General features: G+C 42.8%; 1 protein-coding gene across 8 annotated transcripts in view; it reads right to left on the bottom strand.

Moving 5' to 3' along the window:
• mgat5 (alpha-1,6-mannosylglycoprotein 6-beta-N-acetylglucosaminyltransferase) overlaps positions 1-17,945 on the bottom strand; it is a 166,604-nt gene that overhangs the window by 60,221 nt on the left and 88,438 nt on the right. For all 8 annotated transcript variants that reach the window (XM_077602033.1, XM_077604184.1, XM_077606399.1 and 5 more), the window contains 2 exons: positions 3,708-3,841; positions 645-778 (listed from right to left, as the gene is read on the bottom strand). In XM_077602033.1, the coding sequence (XP_077458159.1) occupies positions 645-778; positions 3,708-3,841 (268 nt within the window). The remainder of the gene's footprint in view (positions 1-644; positions 779-3,707; positions 3,842-17,945) is intronic.

The following is a 17,945-nucleotide window of genomic DNA, read 5'->3' as shown; positions in this document are numbered from 1 at the left end:
ACGGCTGTGCAAACTAGACTAGCCACCCAGAATGACACCCCAGCAAAAAATCAGGAGGACCACTGGCCGTCTGCGGGTCCAGTAGAAATAAACGTGGCCACACGTCAATAACCCCCCACGTAACCGCATATTTTATGCCGCCCACTGTACTTCCATTGCTGACCTCTCTCCTTGACTTGTGTGAGAATTAGACCAAGTCTCCACCCTTGTTGGCTTCTCTCACAAATCCCATCCATTAACTTCAACAAGAATGTATCCATTACATTACCTATCCTCAAAGAGTTCCACTGGCTCTCAGGTAGCAATGTTGTATTCGCGACAATGCTCTACCGCACATACACACGTTTCCGATCTTTTATATGCCCCCGTTTAGTCTTGTTCCTTCATACCTTAACTCACTGGTCCATCCCATCTCCGTGTTTCACCAAATATCGTCAAATCCCTTGGAGTCACTGCTGCAGTGTGACATGTTACAATTGCGTATGGTCTGATAAGAAAAAGTGGCTCTTTGAAACCTCACCAATAGCTAATTTTTCATTTCAACCTTGGTTACTTAATAACCTAGAAACTCGATGCCGTGCATTTGGAAATATGCTGTGTTTAATCATTTTGATCATTGAAGTAATTAGGATGAGTTGTCATACCTTCCAGAAGTTGTCGACCTTGCCGTAAACTAGAGACTGATTTTGTCTCTTGATGTCATCAATGTGTTTGATATCACTGGCATTAAGGTGCTGCTCAACCACAAATCCCAGGAAACTGTTGTCTGGTGTGTGAGCTGTCACAAGAATAGACAGGAATTTGGACGTGTTAATTCTCATCCTGACCACTTCACACTGCAAAATCACTCGTGAGAGTTGAAGACCACAGCCTGATGACACCAACAGGAATGCATCTTCAGAAAAAACAAAAACGCAATACTGTGGCCACCAAACCGGACCCCTCAATGCCTCGACTACACCTACGCATATATTCTGTCCATAAAATGTATACTCCCTACTAAAATGTGTTATTGCGACAGGGCTAGTTAAGATCTAAATAAATGTGCACGCCATAAAATACCATCTCAGAAATTCTAGTACTCTGTTTTCTTGTAAATATTTTTTTAAACTTACATTGTTTTAGATGACCACAGTCTTATCTCTTTTTAAAACTGAAAAGGCTCGGCAAAAGATTTAATATTTTTGCATGAGCGCAAGTCAACCACTCAATAAGCTATCAAAATATTTTTAACAAGCAGGAGAGCCGGGCACTGTACTTGGGCGAGTTGGTTCGAGTGTATGATATTAGTTGAAAAATTGGGGGTTTGATGTAGGCGTGCACGGGATACTAAGAGCCAAATTTACATCTCCTTTATGCTCATCCTTTCAACAGGGTTCTAATGTAAAGACGATTTACGAATAATGGGTTTGTATTGTTTTCATGTAGGGTTGGAATGGAGAAGAACTATGTCAAAGATGGGTAAAAGTTATGCGAGGAGGTATTGGGGGATGTTAGAACTTCTTATAGCGACAGGTGGCAATAAATAATGGGTTTGGTATTTATTTTTCTTTTTTTTTAAATTATATTTGCTGTTAAGAGACCCATGTTCATGAAACTCTGGATTAAAAATTATGACGGGATCTTACAAACGTGTGTCGAATTTGGTGTGAATCGGACAATGTTTTTGAAAACCCGATTTTTTCGATTAACAGCTTTCGATACTTATTGAGGGTGCTTTGACACAAAACCTAGCCTAAAATACTCGCAGACGCCTAATGTATAGCTGTGAATTTTCATGAAAATCGGTTCAGCCGTTTCAGAGTCGATAGGGAAAGAACAGATACACACACAGAGACACACACACACATTTATATAATAGTATAGAGCAGGGGTCACCAAACTACGGCCCGCGGGCCGGATACGGCCCGTCAGCACATTTGGCCTGGCCCTCTGAACAATACCAGAGATGCTATCGGATTTATTTCCTATTTGGAAAAAAAAATATCCAGAATTTTTTTTCCCCCAAAAAAAATCCTAGGCCCCGCCCTGTCAAAGAGAGAACGGAATAATGGCGAAAAAGTTAGGTAAGAGAAAAATTTATTCAGAATGCAGGGTATTTAACCTGGAGTGGACAAACGATTATTTTTTTGTTCAATGCAAAGAAAAGGCAGTTTGTCTCATTTGTCAAGAGACGGTGGCGGTATTCAAAGAACACAATCTTGACCGCGTGCCCTCTTTCTGACCGTGTTTGACATCTGTGATGACGTATTCCAAAAGAGTTCCAAAAGTAACTGCTTCATCCACATAACCAACCAGACTGTTGTTGTGCTTTTATTATTTAACAGTATTTTGTTTGTTTTAAATCTATTTTTAATTCTGTACAGTCAAGTGAGATCACACAAGTTGTCTTTTCTTGGTTAATATCTTTGAAACATGAGGAGCAGTAACCAAAGGAAAGGTAACACTGATTGGGAGCACTCACACTTAAAAGGAAAAGAAAAAGCGAATACTATTTGATTTTGATTTGACACTATGAATCCCGTCACAAAGACAAGTACGATAGCTTGCAAGGCCAAATACGAGCAGACAAACTCAAAGCGAAAAAGTGAACTATCTCAGCAGAATACATTTGTACGCCAAGCTCAGCTGAACCATCCGTTCGGGCCAGCTTTCGAGTTGCTAAACTGATAGCAAGCAGCGGTAAGCCTTTCACTGACGGAGAGTTTGTTAGGAAATGTATGGATGCTGTCGCGGAGGAGGTGTGTCCCGAGAAGAAAGATGCATTTAATGCCGTAAGTCTGTCGGCGAGTACAATCACCAGATGCGTTGAAGAAATCGGGAGTAATGTATATGCCCAGCTGCAGCAGAAGACGAAAGAATTTGACTTTTTTTCATTAGCACTGGATGAAAGCACGGACGTGCAAGACACAGCGCAACTGCTCATTTTTATTCGTGGAGTTAGCGCAAACTTTGAGATATGCGAGGATCTGGCAGCCCTCCAAAGTCTCAAAGGGACTACAACGGGAGAGGATATTTTTGACAAAGTGTGCCAAACCATGGAGAAGTTGGACCTGGACTGGTCAAAGCTAGCTAGCACCACGACTGACGGGGCTCCTAGCATGGTGGGCGAAACTCGCGGTCTAATGGGACGCATGAACCGGGAGTTGGAAAAAAGGGGTCTCACCGCCCCGCTACGAGTCCACTGCCTAATTCACCAGCAAGCACTGTGCTGCAAAGTGTTGACGTGAGAGAGATTCTGCTCTGACAACTGAGCTGAACTTTTATCTGTTAAGATTGTGCATGGCACAACAGAAAGTTAATGTTCCATGGCTTTTTTTCTATAAAGAACCCAGAGAGAGTTATTTAGTTATTATTTATTTCATAAATAGTGTTATTTATTTCCTGTTTTTTCTGTGAAGAACTCTGAGAGGGTTATTTAGTTATTATTTATTTCATTAATAGTGTTATTATTTGTTTCCTGACTTTTTTTCTGTAAAGAACCTGGAAAGGGTTATTTGGTTATGTGTGGCTTTCAGGAAAACAATGAAAATTTTAAGCTCCCCTACGATCGTCACACTTTTTCTGTTACAAACTGACACCGGCCCCCCATCAGAGAAGGGAAAGGTTATGTGGCCCTTACAGGAAAAAGTTTGGGGACCCCTGGTATAGAGTATAGATAAACCATTGTGTAAAAGGCTTTGTAATATGGCTTTCGCCTGACTTACGAAACATGGTGTTAAATTGCTGAGGATTGAGGTTCCACTTCCCCCAGGGTGTTTTGTGCCCTTTGGACTGGGCATAGTGGGCGTGGTTGAACTCTGGTTCTGTTCCAAAGGAATCCAACACCCTCAACATGCACCTGTGGTGACAAAACGATTTTAGTAGCTAAACGAGAAAAAAAGTTCTAAAACTACAATATACACACATAAAATAGCTCTTGTATTAGTATTTTGCCATGTTGTCAGAAGCAGCTGAGTGTAGTTCATTATAAGAATATTAAAATCATTTATCGATAAATCTAAACTTTGGAATGTCAGAATCAATGTTCCCTCTAATTTATTCACTGAGTAGCAGTGTGAGCAACATCATCATTCCTCGCTATGGACACACACCAGTATCACACCTGCCATAAGCAGGTGCATGTCTACTACACATAAATGATTTAGTAATAATAAAATGTAATGATTAATATCTATGAATGGGTGGCCCGGCAGATGAGTGGTCCGCGTCTCGGCCTCACAGCTCTGGGGTCCTGGGTTCAAATCCAGGTCGGTCCATGTGAAATATGAATTGTATTCTTATATTTAATCTTGCACCCTTCTGCACTCTTATGAATTTAGTCACTAGAATAGAATTTTTACTGACACCTACAGGTCAAGGCCTGTCATCACTTTGTATATAACACACCCCTTTCGTGTTCCCGCCTAAAGTTTGTCTCCGCCTAACTTCTATTAAATACCATCACCGACCGAGCGGACGGCGTATCTGGTTGGGGGACCTCGACGTGGACGCTAGCTCTGTCCGTCCGCTCGCCCCCTTCTTAGGAAGGGTGGGGGGCTAGCCAAGAACAAAGAAAGCGGAGCGGGCAGCGGCCATTTTGAGAGCCATCGAGATGAGGCCTCCCTTCCAGATGACCTCCTTCGGCCGGGAGTCAAAAACTACCACGTGTTTTGCTGCTTCCTCTGTATGAAGATTATTGTCGAGGCAACCCAGCTTTGACAGTCCACCTGTGTTGAATTTGCATATTCTCCCTGGGCCTGCGTGGGTTTTCTCTGAGTACTACGTTTTCCTCCCACAGCCCAAAAAGATGCATTGTAGGCTGATTGAACACTCTAAAATTGCCCCTAGGTATGGGTCTGAGTGTGCATGGCTGTCCGTCTCCTTGTGCCCTGCGATCGGCTGGCCACCGATACAGAGTGTTGTTCCCCCGCCCCTGGCCCAAAGTCAGCAGGGATAGGCTCCAGCACCCCCCGCGAGCGATAAAGTGAATAAAGCGGTTCAGAAAATGAATGAAAAAATCTATAAATAAAACATCTTCATAAATGCCATTAGAATATGCACAAATCCGACGTAAATTTTACCTTATTTTACACATATGTCCTTCGTGTCACTTGAGATAGTCAAGTTTCCATTTATATGCAATATTTTTCCATGATATTGCTTTGATTTATTTAATAAGGGATAGCACATATTAATGAACATATATAAGATTGTAGCCGAGGGCTAATTTCCATTTACTATAGTCCATTGTGTAGGTTGAAGACAAACGATCACATATAGACACACACGCACGCACACACACAACCACACACACAGCAGATTTAGACAGTTCTCACCCGATTTCACCGCTTGTTCTTCTATTTGCACAGTAAAGTAAAAAGGAATGTATTAAGAAATATTAAAATGTAATTAAAAAAAGCTGTAAAACACGAAAAACAAGAGTGGACAGAGATACTGCCACTGGCTGCTGCGTGAACGGCGCCATCATGGGAAAAAAAACAAAAAACAAAAAATAAAATAAAATTGGATTTTATTTTGTGCGCTCCATATGATTTGCTGTGCGCGGAGAAGACAAGAGTAGTGCGCAATTGCGCAGCTTAGAGGGAACATTGGTCCGAATTATTCAACTAAATTCTTCTTCTGATATCCTAACCAGTGGATGTGCAGATACAACTGTAAAAGCTGCTATGAAACATGCGATAAATTTCAAACTAAAACAAGAAAAACAAAGCACATCTGCTTCCATTGCCCCTCCTCATTCAAAAGATGGTGAAGTGATAATGTGGTCAATGGCCGATGTAAGCACGACTTTCAACCTCTGTTGCGAGTCAGCACGTCCTTGAAAAGCGGCCAAATTTTTACATTTAATTTGATATAACAGCAATTATTTGCACCAATGTCTGTGACATTCTTTCGACCTAAACAGAGAAATTAATAATTTCCTTTCATTCATAACTGCAGGAAAATGAGAAGCCAGAGAAACATGACCATTGTAATTCCACTAAAAATGGGGAAATATAATGTGATATTTAATGTATACAGACGCTCCCCTACTTACGAACATTCAACTTACGAACAACGGTACATACGAACATGTCTGCAAATTGCGTTTAAGTCCAAAAATGTTCGCAAGTCCAATTTTGTATTTCGCGTCTTTTTCGGAGTAGTACTTCTTTCCGCCGCTAATACCGACGCCTGGCGCTGTGAGAGCTCAGCTCACCCAGCATCTACCTTCTTCGTTGCAATGCGGAAGTGCGTGAATGTATCTCCGGTGTGCAAAGAACCTTTTTCATTTGTATCATTAAATATCTCATGCATCCAATATTGAATATGGTTGGTAAAAAGCTAAAGGCTTCTATTGAGGGAGTTGCAAGGAAGAGGCAAGCCATTTCATTTGAAACGAGTGGCAATAATAACGAAGCTTGATGCGCGTCAGAAAGTGGTGAGCGTTGCACATTCAGTACCATTTATAAACAGAAAGATCGAGCAGCAGGACCCAAATATTGAACGTTGCACAAAGTTTGCAAATCAATTGAATGATGCCATACAGTGCTACTGCATCATTTATGATGAAAAAAAGAAAACTGTGCAATCGTCATTAGGTCGCTTCTTTTGGCCAGTTTCTAATACATAAATCTATCTCTCTCTACAGTACTGTACATATTCTCTCCATTTTATTAAATGTTTTTTTTTTCAGTACAAACCAATGCGTGTTACTTATACAAGCCTTAAACATACAAATGCACTTATATAAACCTTCAATATACTTATATAGGCCTTAAACATAAATTATAATACAAAATATAGCACTAAATCAACTTACAAACAAATTCAACTTATGAACAATCGCTCGGAACCAATTGCGTTCGTAAGTTGAGGAGTGTCTGTATATAAATAAATATGTCCCTCCATGTGCCCTACAGCTGACTGGCGACCAGTCTAGGGTGTCGTCTGCCTTTCGCCCAGTCAGCTGGGTTAGGCTCCAGCAACCCCCGCAACCCTTTCAAAGATGTGTGGTATGGAAGATGAATAAAAAAATCAAGAATGAGGAGCAAAGATTGACTAACATTACCACTATTTTGGTAGATCTTGGAAATTAGAATAAGTGTCTCAGCTAGTCTCTCATAGTTGCACATATTGTTCTGAAATCCTCACAGCTGGGTGATTTGCAGGATCGCTATCAAAGTAGGTCAAAGATTGCAAATATGAGCTAGAGCTCATTTGATCTGCTGTGATATATTTGATACAATATCTGTACATATACAGAGGAGGAAACTGTCTCGCACTAGAGACCCCAGGTTTTTGTAACTCCAATATTGTTCCCAGACGGCAGCCAAATGGCCGGGTTGTTTAAATTAGCAACTCAATAGCCCATCGGTGGCCCCTTTTGTTTTCTAAATCACTTAGCTTTTCAACTTACTAAGTGTATAACTCAGTCATTTTGTGCTAATATCCCACCTCAAGTGTGAACATTGGCTTTTCTTTTTTATATATATGTACTGATCAGAGGGAATTGAATTTATGCATTTGTAAAATGAAAATTTCATCTATCTGTTGCATATACTGGCAGTGTGAGATTCTTTGAAAGTCAGTCCTGTCATGGACGTGCTTCAGAACAGAGATGTGTCTTTGACTTCCTCAATGTGGAAAAAAAAGTAACTGCTACACATTCTCGGTTGCCCGTGGAAAGATTACAAAGCCAGTGTATGTTAGTAGAGTTAAAAAATGTTTTTGTCAATTTGAGAGAGGAGCGCACTCTGGACACCCATGTACTGCAACTAGCCCAGAAAACAATGTGTGCCTTGGCAGACTCATCACGCTGATCAGCGGATAACTGTGATTGACATACAGTACATCGGAGATTTTATATTAAGTATTAAAAAAGTTTATAAAAATGTCTAACGTCGCACTGAAATCTCAACCGAAAGACGGGACATGAAAAATGGCGGAAGTCAGGGCTCCGCTTCTTTTTTGGTGCTTGAATCGGGTGGAACTCGGTGCCAAAGAAAAATGACTCGCCGAAGAAAAATGTCACCGCAGAAGAATGAACCCCCTCATCCATCATGTGTGGGGATGCTGATGGCTGGCTTCATAGTAAAGCCAGCCTTAATGTACAAGTTCGACCGTCCACATGATTTAAAAAAACAAGAGCAAAGCCCCCATCGAATATTGCGGTTAATGTAGACACAGCTGTGATGAACGAAAAACCGCAAATAGGATCACCCCATTACTACTACAATACATTTTTGCGCCGATACAGAAATACAAGTACAATTATAAAAGTGTATATTTCTTAAATATTACAGCTATAAGCATATCAATAGACTTATGTATTAATATCTAAATATTATCTATTTATAAAGTAATGTAAATACTCAGTTCATGAAGTGCAGTCTTTGTAACAATGCAATTTGTAATCCCCTCTGAGCCAATTGGTGAAAAAAACACAGGATGCATTACATTTGGAACAACCCTCATTCTTATTAATGAAAACAAAAATATTACACTAAAGCATAAAGCTTGTAATGCGTTACACAAAGTTTAACTGAGGAGCCATCGCGTCAAAATAATTAGTGAGTCAAGATATGACCCCTCTCTGATGAGTTCCTCATTCTTCACTGTGTAGTTGAGTTTTTCCTCAGTGTGCCTAACATAAATTAAAGTTATGGGTTTATTATTGGGGTAGGTATATTATTATATTTATTATTTGTTTATATATTGGAAAGAATTGGGTTCTAATGTTGAGGTAATATTTAATGCTGTTCTTGCCGCTCATGTGAGTGATGTGAAAGAGAGTGAGAGGGCGAGCAAGAGAGTGTGGCGTAAGTAGATAAACACAAATAGCGTGCCAACGTCATACTGAAAGTACACTTTATTCACACATCTTGCAAATAGGCAAATTAACATTTCACCGCCCTCTAAACATTAGAAGTCTGGGCAGGGGATATGATGACGATAACAGCTGCAGGGCTCTAGCTCCGGAGATTCTGAAGATACAAGCCACAGAAGCACCTTCTCCAAAATTTTGGTCTGAATAAAAGCAATGAAAACAAATAATTATTCAGTAAAACCAAGGCTCTTGTGGTAGTGATGATGATGGTTAATTTAAAAAAAAAATCTTTCAATTGTACACTATGGCTTCTTTATATATATATATATATATATATATATATATATATATATATATATATATATATATATATATATATATATATATACACACACACACAAAGTTGTGGTCAAAAGTTTACATTCACTTGTGAAGAAAATAATGTCATGGCTCTCTTGAGTTTCCAGTTATTTCCACAACTCTTGACTTTTCTCTGATAGAGTGATTGGAACAGATACTTCTTTGTCACAAAAAACATTCATGAAGTTTGGTTCTTTCATGATTTTATTATGGGTTAACAGAAAAGGTGATCAAAACTGCTGGGTTAAAAATATACATACAGCAACACGATTTAGCAATTTTGGTGACTTAGAAAGTTGTGTCAGTGAAATGAGCTTCATAGCATGGCCTCTTAATTTCTTGTGAGTGATTATGAGTGACTACAGCTGGTGACTTTTCTGAGGCCATTTAAATAGGGCTCAATGGGAAAGTCAAAGGAGCTCAGCATGGATCTGAAAAAGCGAATCCTTGACTTGAACAAGTCAGGAAAGTCACTTGGAGCCATTTCAAAGCAGCTGCAGGTCCCAAGAGCAACAGTGCAATTGTTTGTGTGAAATATGAATTGTATTCTTATATTTAATCTTGCACACTTTTGCACTCTGATGTATCAGACGTCACTAGAATAGAATTTATTTACACCTATTGGTTAAATTGTGCACTACACCTTTTGTACTCCTCCTTGGATCACTGTGATAGGAGCAGGAGGACACATGGAGCTATTGAAGAAGTCGAAGAAAACAAAAATAACAGATGAAAATGGACGAAACCATGAAGCAAAGTTCGTCCTGAGTAAGAACTGTCCTGTGAACCTCCTGGGAAGAGATCTACTCCGTAAACTGGGAATCAGCCTTATCCCCACGGATGATGGTATGAAACCAGTACACAGGTGGGAAGAAGCGGAAATCCAAGTAGTCGAAGATCAAGAGGAACCTCATACGTTCTACTCCCTAGATTTAGCAACACAAGGGCCCTCATCTGTAATCCGGCATTTAAAATCCAAATTTGAAAATGTAAATGGCCAAAAACAAACCCACTGGCCACTACACATCACCATGAAGTTTGGGAAAGTCAGACCGGAATTTGTTAAACAGTTTGAACGACTGGGACCCCAACTAGTTCGACTGGAGACCTGTACTCCACGGCAGAGGGAGATGCGGCCACCTCAGTGGACTTGCCGCCTCAAGCGGAAAAACTGCTACAGTTTGAGATAACACCCCATGTGTCCATAAAGAGAAAACCCCACAGGTCCTGGAAAGACCTAGGACACATGGTGCAATTCTTGGAGACCAGAAGCGAGGAGTCATGGTCACATCAGACTCCCACAGTCAGCGTGCTGACAAACACCCCATATGGAACAGTGACAAGACATAAGCTGAAGTGGATGACTCAAGCAAGTCCGAAAACGCATTTGACTGCATGACAAGACTACATACTGCTACAAGCTGAAGATTTCCCTACAGTACCGAGTTCACTGTGGTCCAAATCAAAAGCAGACGTAGGAAAAATGACCACAGCAAAGGAAGTAAGAATTGAGCCCAAGACATCATATTGACCACGAGCAAAACAATACCCCCTTAAACCAGATGCTATAGATGGCATCCGACCAGTAATTAAAGAAATGCTCGAAGCAAGCATTCTAATTGAAAGTCCATCAAGCGAATGTAACACACCTATCTTTCCCGTGAAGAAAACAGAGACGGGAACGTGGAGCTTGGTCCAGGACCTAAGACGGGTCAATGAAGCAGTGAAATCCAGAGCACCCTGTGTACCAGACCCACACATACTGTTGAACGAGTTAATTCAATTCAATTCAATTCAATTTATTGGCAAGAAAAAGCACAAGGCTAAGGGCCATGTAACAAAGATACAAGAAATGTGCAACAAAACGCGGTGTAGTCACTGGTTCACGGCCAAAACGTCATCCAGAGCCCTCTTGAACTGGGCGACCGTCGGCTTCTCGACCACACTCTACGGAAGCCGGTTCCAAGGACCGGCGATGCGCACTGAAAAAGCAGCCTTCCGCCGATTCAACCGGAACCTGCGAGGATACAGCTTCCACGGATGACCCCTCAGACCACGATCAGGTGCAGGCGTGAAGAAGAGGTCGCGGGGCATGTTGTAGATACCGTGGAGGATGTTGTAGGCCAGTATCAGGTCCCCTCGCAGACGCCTAGCCTCAAGGGTCGGCAGGTTGAGTCGCTGGCATCATTCCTCGTAGGACATTAAGCTGAGGCCGCGGACCATCCTCGTTGCAAGCCTCTGGACCAGCTCCAGATGCTGGATGTCCCTGGCGAGGTACGGTGATGCGGCTTGGATCCCATACTCGAGAATGGGCCTCACCAGGGAAACATACAACGGAAGGAAGATGTCTGCTGTGATTATGGCAAAGGACCGGAACATTAGGAACAGCACTCCGCGAGCTTTGTTGGCTGCTTGGATGCATTGGGCCGTTGGTTTGAACGTGTCGTCGACAATGATGCCCAGATCTTTGCACCGTTGAGATCGTTCCAGTTCCAGGCGTCCCGGTTCAAAGTCAAGAGGTGCATCAGGAGGAGCCCCAATAGCCAAATGACTGCATTTCGTGATGTTGAGCTGCAGGTCCCACAGGTTCGACCATCTCCACACGTGATGAAGGCACCTACGCAGGTCCTCGTAGTCGCTCCGGGGAGCAACGAGCTTCACATCATCGGAGGAGAACCCGCTGGGAGATGTGCTCTGGCAGGTCGTTTACAAACACCACGAACAGCAGTGGTCCAAGAACGGAGCCTTGGGGGACACCGCTGGGGGCGTTGTGAGTCTCTGAGAGTATGCCGTTGACTTGTACCTGAAAGGTGCGGCCAGCCAAAAACGCACCAATCCACCTCACGACTGCTGGGTGAATCGCATACGCTTCCAACTTGCGGAGTAGCAAGCGATGGTTGACCGAGTCAAACGCCTTGGCGAAGTCCAGGAAGACCAGGTCGGCAATTTGTCGATCGTCCATTAATTGAGTGACCCATTCCTCCATCATCAGCAAGTTGGTGAGGCAGGATCTCTTGGACACGAAGCCATGCTGACCATCGGAGATCGCCGCTGCGTTCTGGAGATGGGCCATCATGGATGTTTTGATAAGAGATTCGAACATTTTGCAGATTACTGAAGTGAGGGAGACCGGTCGGTAATTCAACGGGTCTTCTCGGTCTCCTTTCTTATAGATAGGGCAGATGACGGCCCGTCTCCAGTCTTCGGGGATGTCACCTGATTGCAAGGACAGTGTGAAGAGATATGCGAGGGGAAGTGCTATGGTCGGAGCGAGTGCCTGGAGGACCCTCGGGTGAATACCATCCGGACCATGGCTTTTAGTGGCGTCCAGACACATCAAGGCTCGGTAGACTTCAGGATGTGTAATGGCAACTGCAGGCATTGGGGGAACATCCCGAGCAAATGGAGGTGCTGGTCGCCCATTATCGGCTTTGTAAATGCCTGCGAACACCCTAGCAAAAAGAGAGCTTTGCCCCTCTGCATCCGTGACACCGATTCCATCAGCATCCTTGAGTTTAACCACTTGATTGTGTAGACGTTTGTTGGCTTGAACATGGGCAAAGAAGCGTTTGGGGTTTGCACGAGATGACTGCGCTAACCTCAGTTCATAATTGCTCCGCTCTTGCCTTTCAGTGAACACTGCCCTATTACTATGCTGCTGCCGTGCCTCGTTCCTGGAATTGGCGCCAAGCAACATCTCTGAGAGTCCGTTCCCGCTTCACCTTTTGCGTCGCCCAGGGTTTGTGCTTCTGGTGCCGTGGCATTGACAATGGTACTGAACGCTCAGTCACCCGGAGTATGGATTGTTTCAACAATGTCCACAGCTCGCCGACTGAAGTGATCTCCATGAAGGAAGCCCAGTCAACAGCCTCGGAAGCCTCCGCCAGTGCGTGATGATTCAGGGCAGAAAACCTTCTCTTCGGAAGCATCTCACTCTGTAAGGCCGGAATTGTTGCGTGCCAGTTGAACTTGAGCACCACATGGTCAAAACCACATCAGAAATTCTTTACAGTAATTGATCGAAGCAATGCATTTTTTTCTGTTCCATTACACAAAACAGCCCAAGACTGGTTTGGTTTCATGTTCGAAGGAACCAAATACACATACACAAGGCTGCCACAGGGGTTCTGTGACAGCCCCACAATATTCTCACAAGAGATCGCAGCATGTATAAATCAGCATGAACATAAAGACACCACACAGATCCTAGTATATGTAGACGACATACTGATAGCCAGTCCCACAGAAGAGGAAAACAAAGAAGAAGCGATCAGATTATTCAAACATCTGGAGCAAACTGGGAACAAGGCGTCGCTGAAGAAATTGCAGTACTGTCAGGAGTCAGTTACCTTCCTGGGACACCGAGTCTCACAGAAAGGAAGGGAACTAACGGATGGAAGACGAGAAGCCATCCAGCAATGTCCAAAACCACAGACGAAAAAACAACCCAAACAGTGACTTGCAAAGGAACGTTCATGACATCAGTGTTACTACAACCACATGGAACAAAGATGAAACCAGTAGCGTTCTACTCAAAACGACTGGACCCAGTTGCAGCTGCTCTACCTCCGTGTGTACGAGCAGTGTGCGCAGCAGCATTAGCCGTCCAGATGACAGCTGAACTTTTACTGTTCCATCCACTCACACTCCAAGTTCCCCATGAAGTGGATCTACTGATAACACAAACCAAAATGTTGTTCCTGTCATCAGCAAGACACCTGGCCATAACAGCCACATTGTTATCGCAACCCCATCTCACCATTAAGCGATGCAATACCTTTAACCCAGCAACGTTAATACCAACTGAAGAAGACGGAGATCCACACCAATGTGATGAAAGAACCAGCGAAAGCTGCAAACCAAGACCAGATCTCAAAGATACTCCTATTCCAGACAGCACGTATGTATACGTAGATGGATCAGCATCCAAATCAGAACAAGGAAAAAATCAAGTAGAATTCGCAGTCGTCACAGATAACAAACTCTTATGTGCAGAAAAATTGCCATCTAATCTCTCAGATCAAGCTGCAGAAATTATAGCATTGACAAAGGCATGCAAATTGTTTAAAGGTAAGAAGGTCACCATTTATACAGACAGCCAATATGCACACTCCACTCTACATGTATTTGCCGCACAATGGAATAGAAGAGGGATGAAAACATCCACAGGCAAATCAGTAGAACATGCCGAACTGCTGAAACAATTACTTAACGCAGTACTACTTCCAAGCCACATAGCTGTGTGCAAATGTAAGGCACATAATAACAACAGCGACAGAATTAGTAGAGGAAATGCTAGAGCAGATACAGCAGCTAAAGAAGCAGCACAAACACTTACTGCACAGTATACACAACAACAACAACAACAACAAAATGAGTCAATCCCCAAAACAGTATTAATTGATATGCAAAACATTGCACCACAGAAAGAAAAATATGCATGGATACTTAAAGGCGCAGAACAGTCTGTAGACGGCCTATACACAACAAAATGCCTACCATGCTTACCAAAGAATTTATTCCAAATGGTAGCAAAATTGAGCCATGGGAAGGCGCATGTCTCAACAGGGGGAATGATTAATATGGTACAGCGTGTGTTTTATGTGCCAACAGGTCTAAATACCTACTTAATTTTTTTTTGTAAGAACTGTTTAATTTGTTGCAGACATAATGTGCAAGGTAACCTCAGGCCCAAACAAGGCCAATGCCCAAAAGGTACCTACCCATTTGAAATTATACACATGGATTTCATTGAATTATCCAGAAGCAACCAATATAAATACTGTTTAGTCTTGATTGACTCATTCTCAAAATGGACTGAAATAGTCCCCTCAAAATCACCAGACGCATTGACGGTGGCTAAAGCCATCTTTAAACACATAATCCCAGAACATGGGATCCCCAGATTCATCTGGAGTGACAATGGAGCTCATTTTGTAAACAGCATAGTGCAACACATGGCAAAACACCTAGGAATAAGTCTAAAAAACCACTGCTCGTACCATCCGCAAAGCGAGGGACTGGTAGAGAGAACGAATGGTACAATAAAACTAAGGCTTAAGAAAACCATTTTAAGAGACAAAAAAGCCATGGCCAGAATGCCTATCACTGATCAAAACATATATGAGAATAGTACCAACTAGCTCAGGATTAACACCTTTTGAGATAGTTCATGGAAGACCATTCCAACTTCCTCTATGGGAAGGTGAACCATGGCAAGAGACTGAGGGTGAGGCAGATCCACTCAGAGTGGATGGTAAAAATGTTTAGAGAAAAACTTGTCCAAAATACATGTAAGATGTTGTTATCCCCTTTGTCACCCTTACAGGAGGTGGTGAAGCCTGGTGACCAGATCCTGATTCAAGTCATAAAAAGGAAGTCCTGGTCCTAGCCACGTTGGGAAGGCCCATTCGTGGTTCAACTCACCACCCCCACAGCAGTAAAGATTGCTGAGAGGTCGACGTGGATTCACCAATCCCAGGTCAAAGTAGTTCGAGACATCGGTGACTCTGAGTAGACTGGAAGTCGGACGGTGCCAAAACCCTTGTCTGTGAAAAACTCATCTGACGTCTGCTCACCTGCCACGAGCACCCCTCACCTAACCTTGACCCCTCATAGTCTTTGCACCCTCACACAGAAGCCAAAATGAAAGCTGTTTCCACCCTCATCACAGTGACCGTACTGTCAGTGGCAGCCTGGGTGTGGCTGAATGCCACGCCCACAGAGACTTGAGTTGAAAAACGAGACGATGCTGTGCTCTTGTCACAGAGGAGAGTGAAGTGGTATGAAAAGAACAATCCAAAGAACCACTACAAAGAAAATATGTGGTATAATTTCATGGTATTTCAGAAAAAACTAACTGGTGTGAAAGAAAGTTGTTATGTGTGTAGTCGTATGCCCTTTTCCGCAGGTACCCCACCAGTGTATCCCAAGCCAATTGACCCCTATGCCTATAACACCTACACACCTCTATGGTATCCCGACATCCTGAGATCACGGTACCTAGAAGATGCAATTAGATCTATAGTTCCCGAGATTGATGCCACTGTACCACCTTTAACAGGTAGAAAATTCACAAGGCTTTTGAACTATGGTTGGACAAATCTAGCTATGTTAAACAACGTCCCATACCCACGCGATTTTAAGGCTGTGTGTTTCACTAGTAACATGTATTTCTGGCGCAACTCTAGACCGGTAGGAGAAGTCCCCATGAAATACCGTAGTCAGGTACTTAATCTGTGCACACGAGACACCACTAACAAAGCCCGGTTCAATGCCACAGTAGCGCGCCTGGGTGCCACCTGCAGGGACTATTACACTGTCCCTGATGTGATGGGCACTGATCCTCAAGATGATGGGTATTGGATGTGTGGACATACAGTGTATTTGAGTTTGCCCACAGCATGGAAAGGTCGTTGTGCAATGGTGCAGATGGTCCAAGATGCATTCCTTTTAAGGGGAGTGAAAATACCAGTAAGAAATAAGAGATTAACACCAGTGCAATTCAAACCACAACCGGATCATGGTTCTATATTCTGATTAAATTTGCAACTCCCTTTCTTGCGGCTTTACTACTATTCTGTATTTTCTTAATGTGTGTAATCCCTTGTATGAAAGCTATGATTCAAAACACTATCCAGCACACGGTGGTAGCTTACAGTGACATACAGTACCACAGCATGACAAACCATGCTGGAGATTCTTGCACTCCTCCAAAGTGTGACGAATCCCAGAATGTTGAGTCCTCCGGGTAAATGTACTTGTCTTGACTTAAAAATTGTGTTCGCTCATTAAGAGGGATGTAGAGGAATTTTTTCTCAAGTACCGCTGAGTAAACTTGAGTTTTCGCCTCTGCCTTGACAAGTGACTTTGTTATTTTCCATACCCTATGAATAGTAACTGATGATATTTGCATTCTAAAACCTGAAAAGGAGGGATACAAATTGATGTGTTTAAAGAAAATTATTTTAGTTACTTCAGGGGGGAAATGTGAAATATGAATTGTATTCTTATATTTAATCTTGCACACTTTTGCACTCTGATGTATTAGAAGTTACTAGAATATAATTTATTTACACCTATTGGTTAAAATGTGCACTATACCTTTTGTACTCCACCGCCTTCATTTGTATTAACGCCTCCCATTTTTATGACTTGTCTTATGAGTCGGCTTACAGAGATGAGGTCAACAATTTGTCTTCGTGGTGCTCGGTGAACAATCTCACACTGAACACCACGAAAACTAAAGAAATAATCCTGGACTTTCGCAGACACGGCACAGATCTGGCCCCACTCCTCATTAATGGAGTATGTGTAGACAGGGTCCAGTCCTTTAAATTCCTGGGGGTCCACGTCACGGATAAGCTCTCATGGTCTACAAACATCACGGCAGTGGTGAAGAAGGCTCAGAAACGACTCCATTTCCTCAGGGTACTTAGGAAGAACAACTTGGCCACCAAGCTTCTGATAACCTTCTATAAAACCACTGTAGAGAGCATCCTGGCGTACGGCATCACAGTGTGGTACGCTGGAAGCACGGCGGCAGACAAAAAGGCCATGCAGAAAGTGATTAACACTGCCCAGAGGATTGTCGGCTGCTCTCTGCCCTCACTGGAAGACATTGCCAGCCCTCGTTACCTCAGCAGAGCCAAGAACATCATAGGGGACCCTTACCACCCTGGTCACAATCTGTTCCAGCTGCTGCCCTCTGGAAGACGCTATAGGTCCCACAAAGCACGGACAAGTAGGCTTAAGGACATTTTCCCCACATCCA

This window comes from Stigmatopora argus, chromosome 1 (assembly GCF_051989625.1).
Source record: "Stigmatopora argus isolate UIUO_Sarg chromosome 1, RoL_Sarg_1.0, whole genome shotgun sequence".
NCBI lineage: Eukaryota > Metazoa > Chordata > Actinopteri > Syngnathiformes > Syngnathidae > Stigmatopora > Stigmatopora argus.
This window is presented reverse-complemented; position numbering and strand designations above follow the sequence as displayed.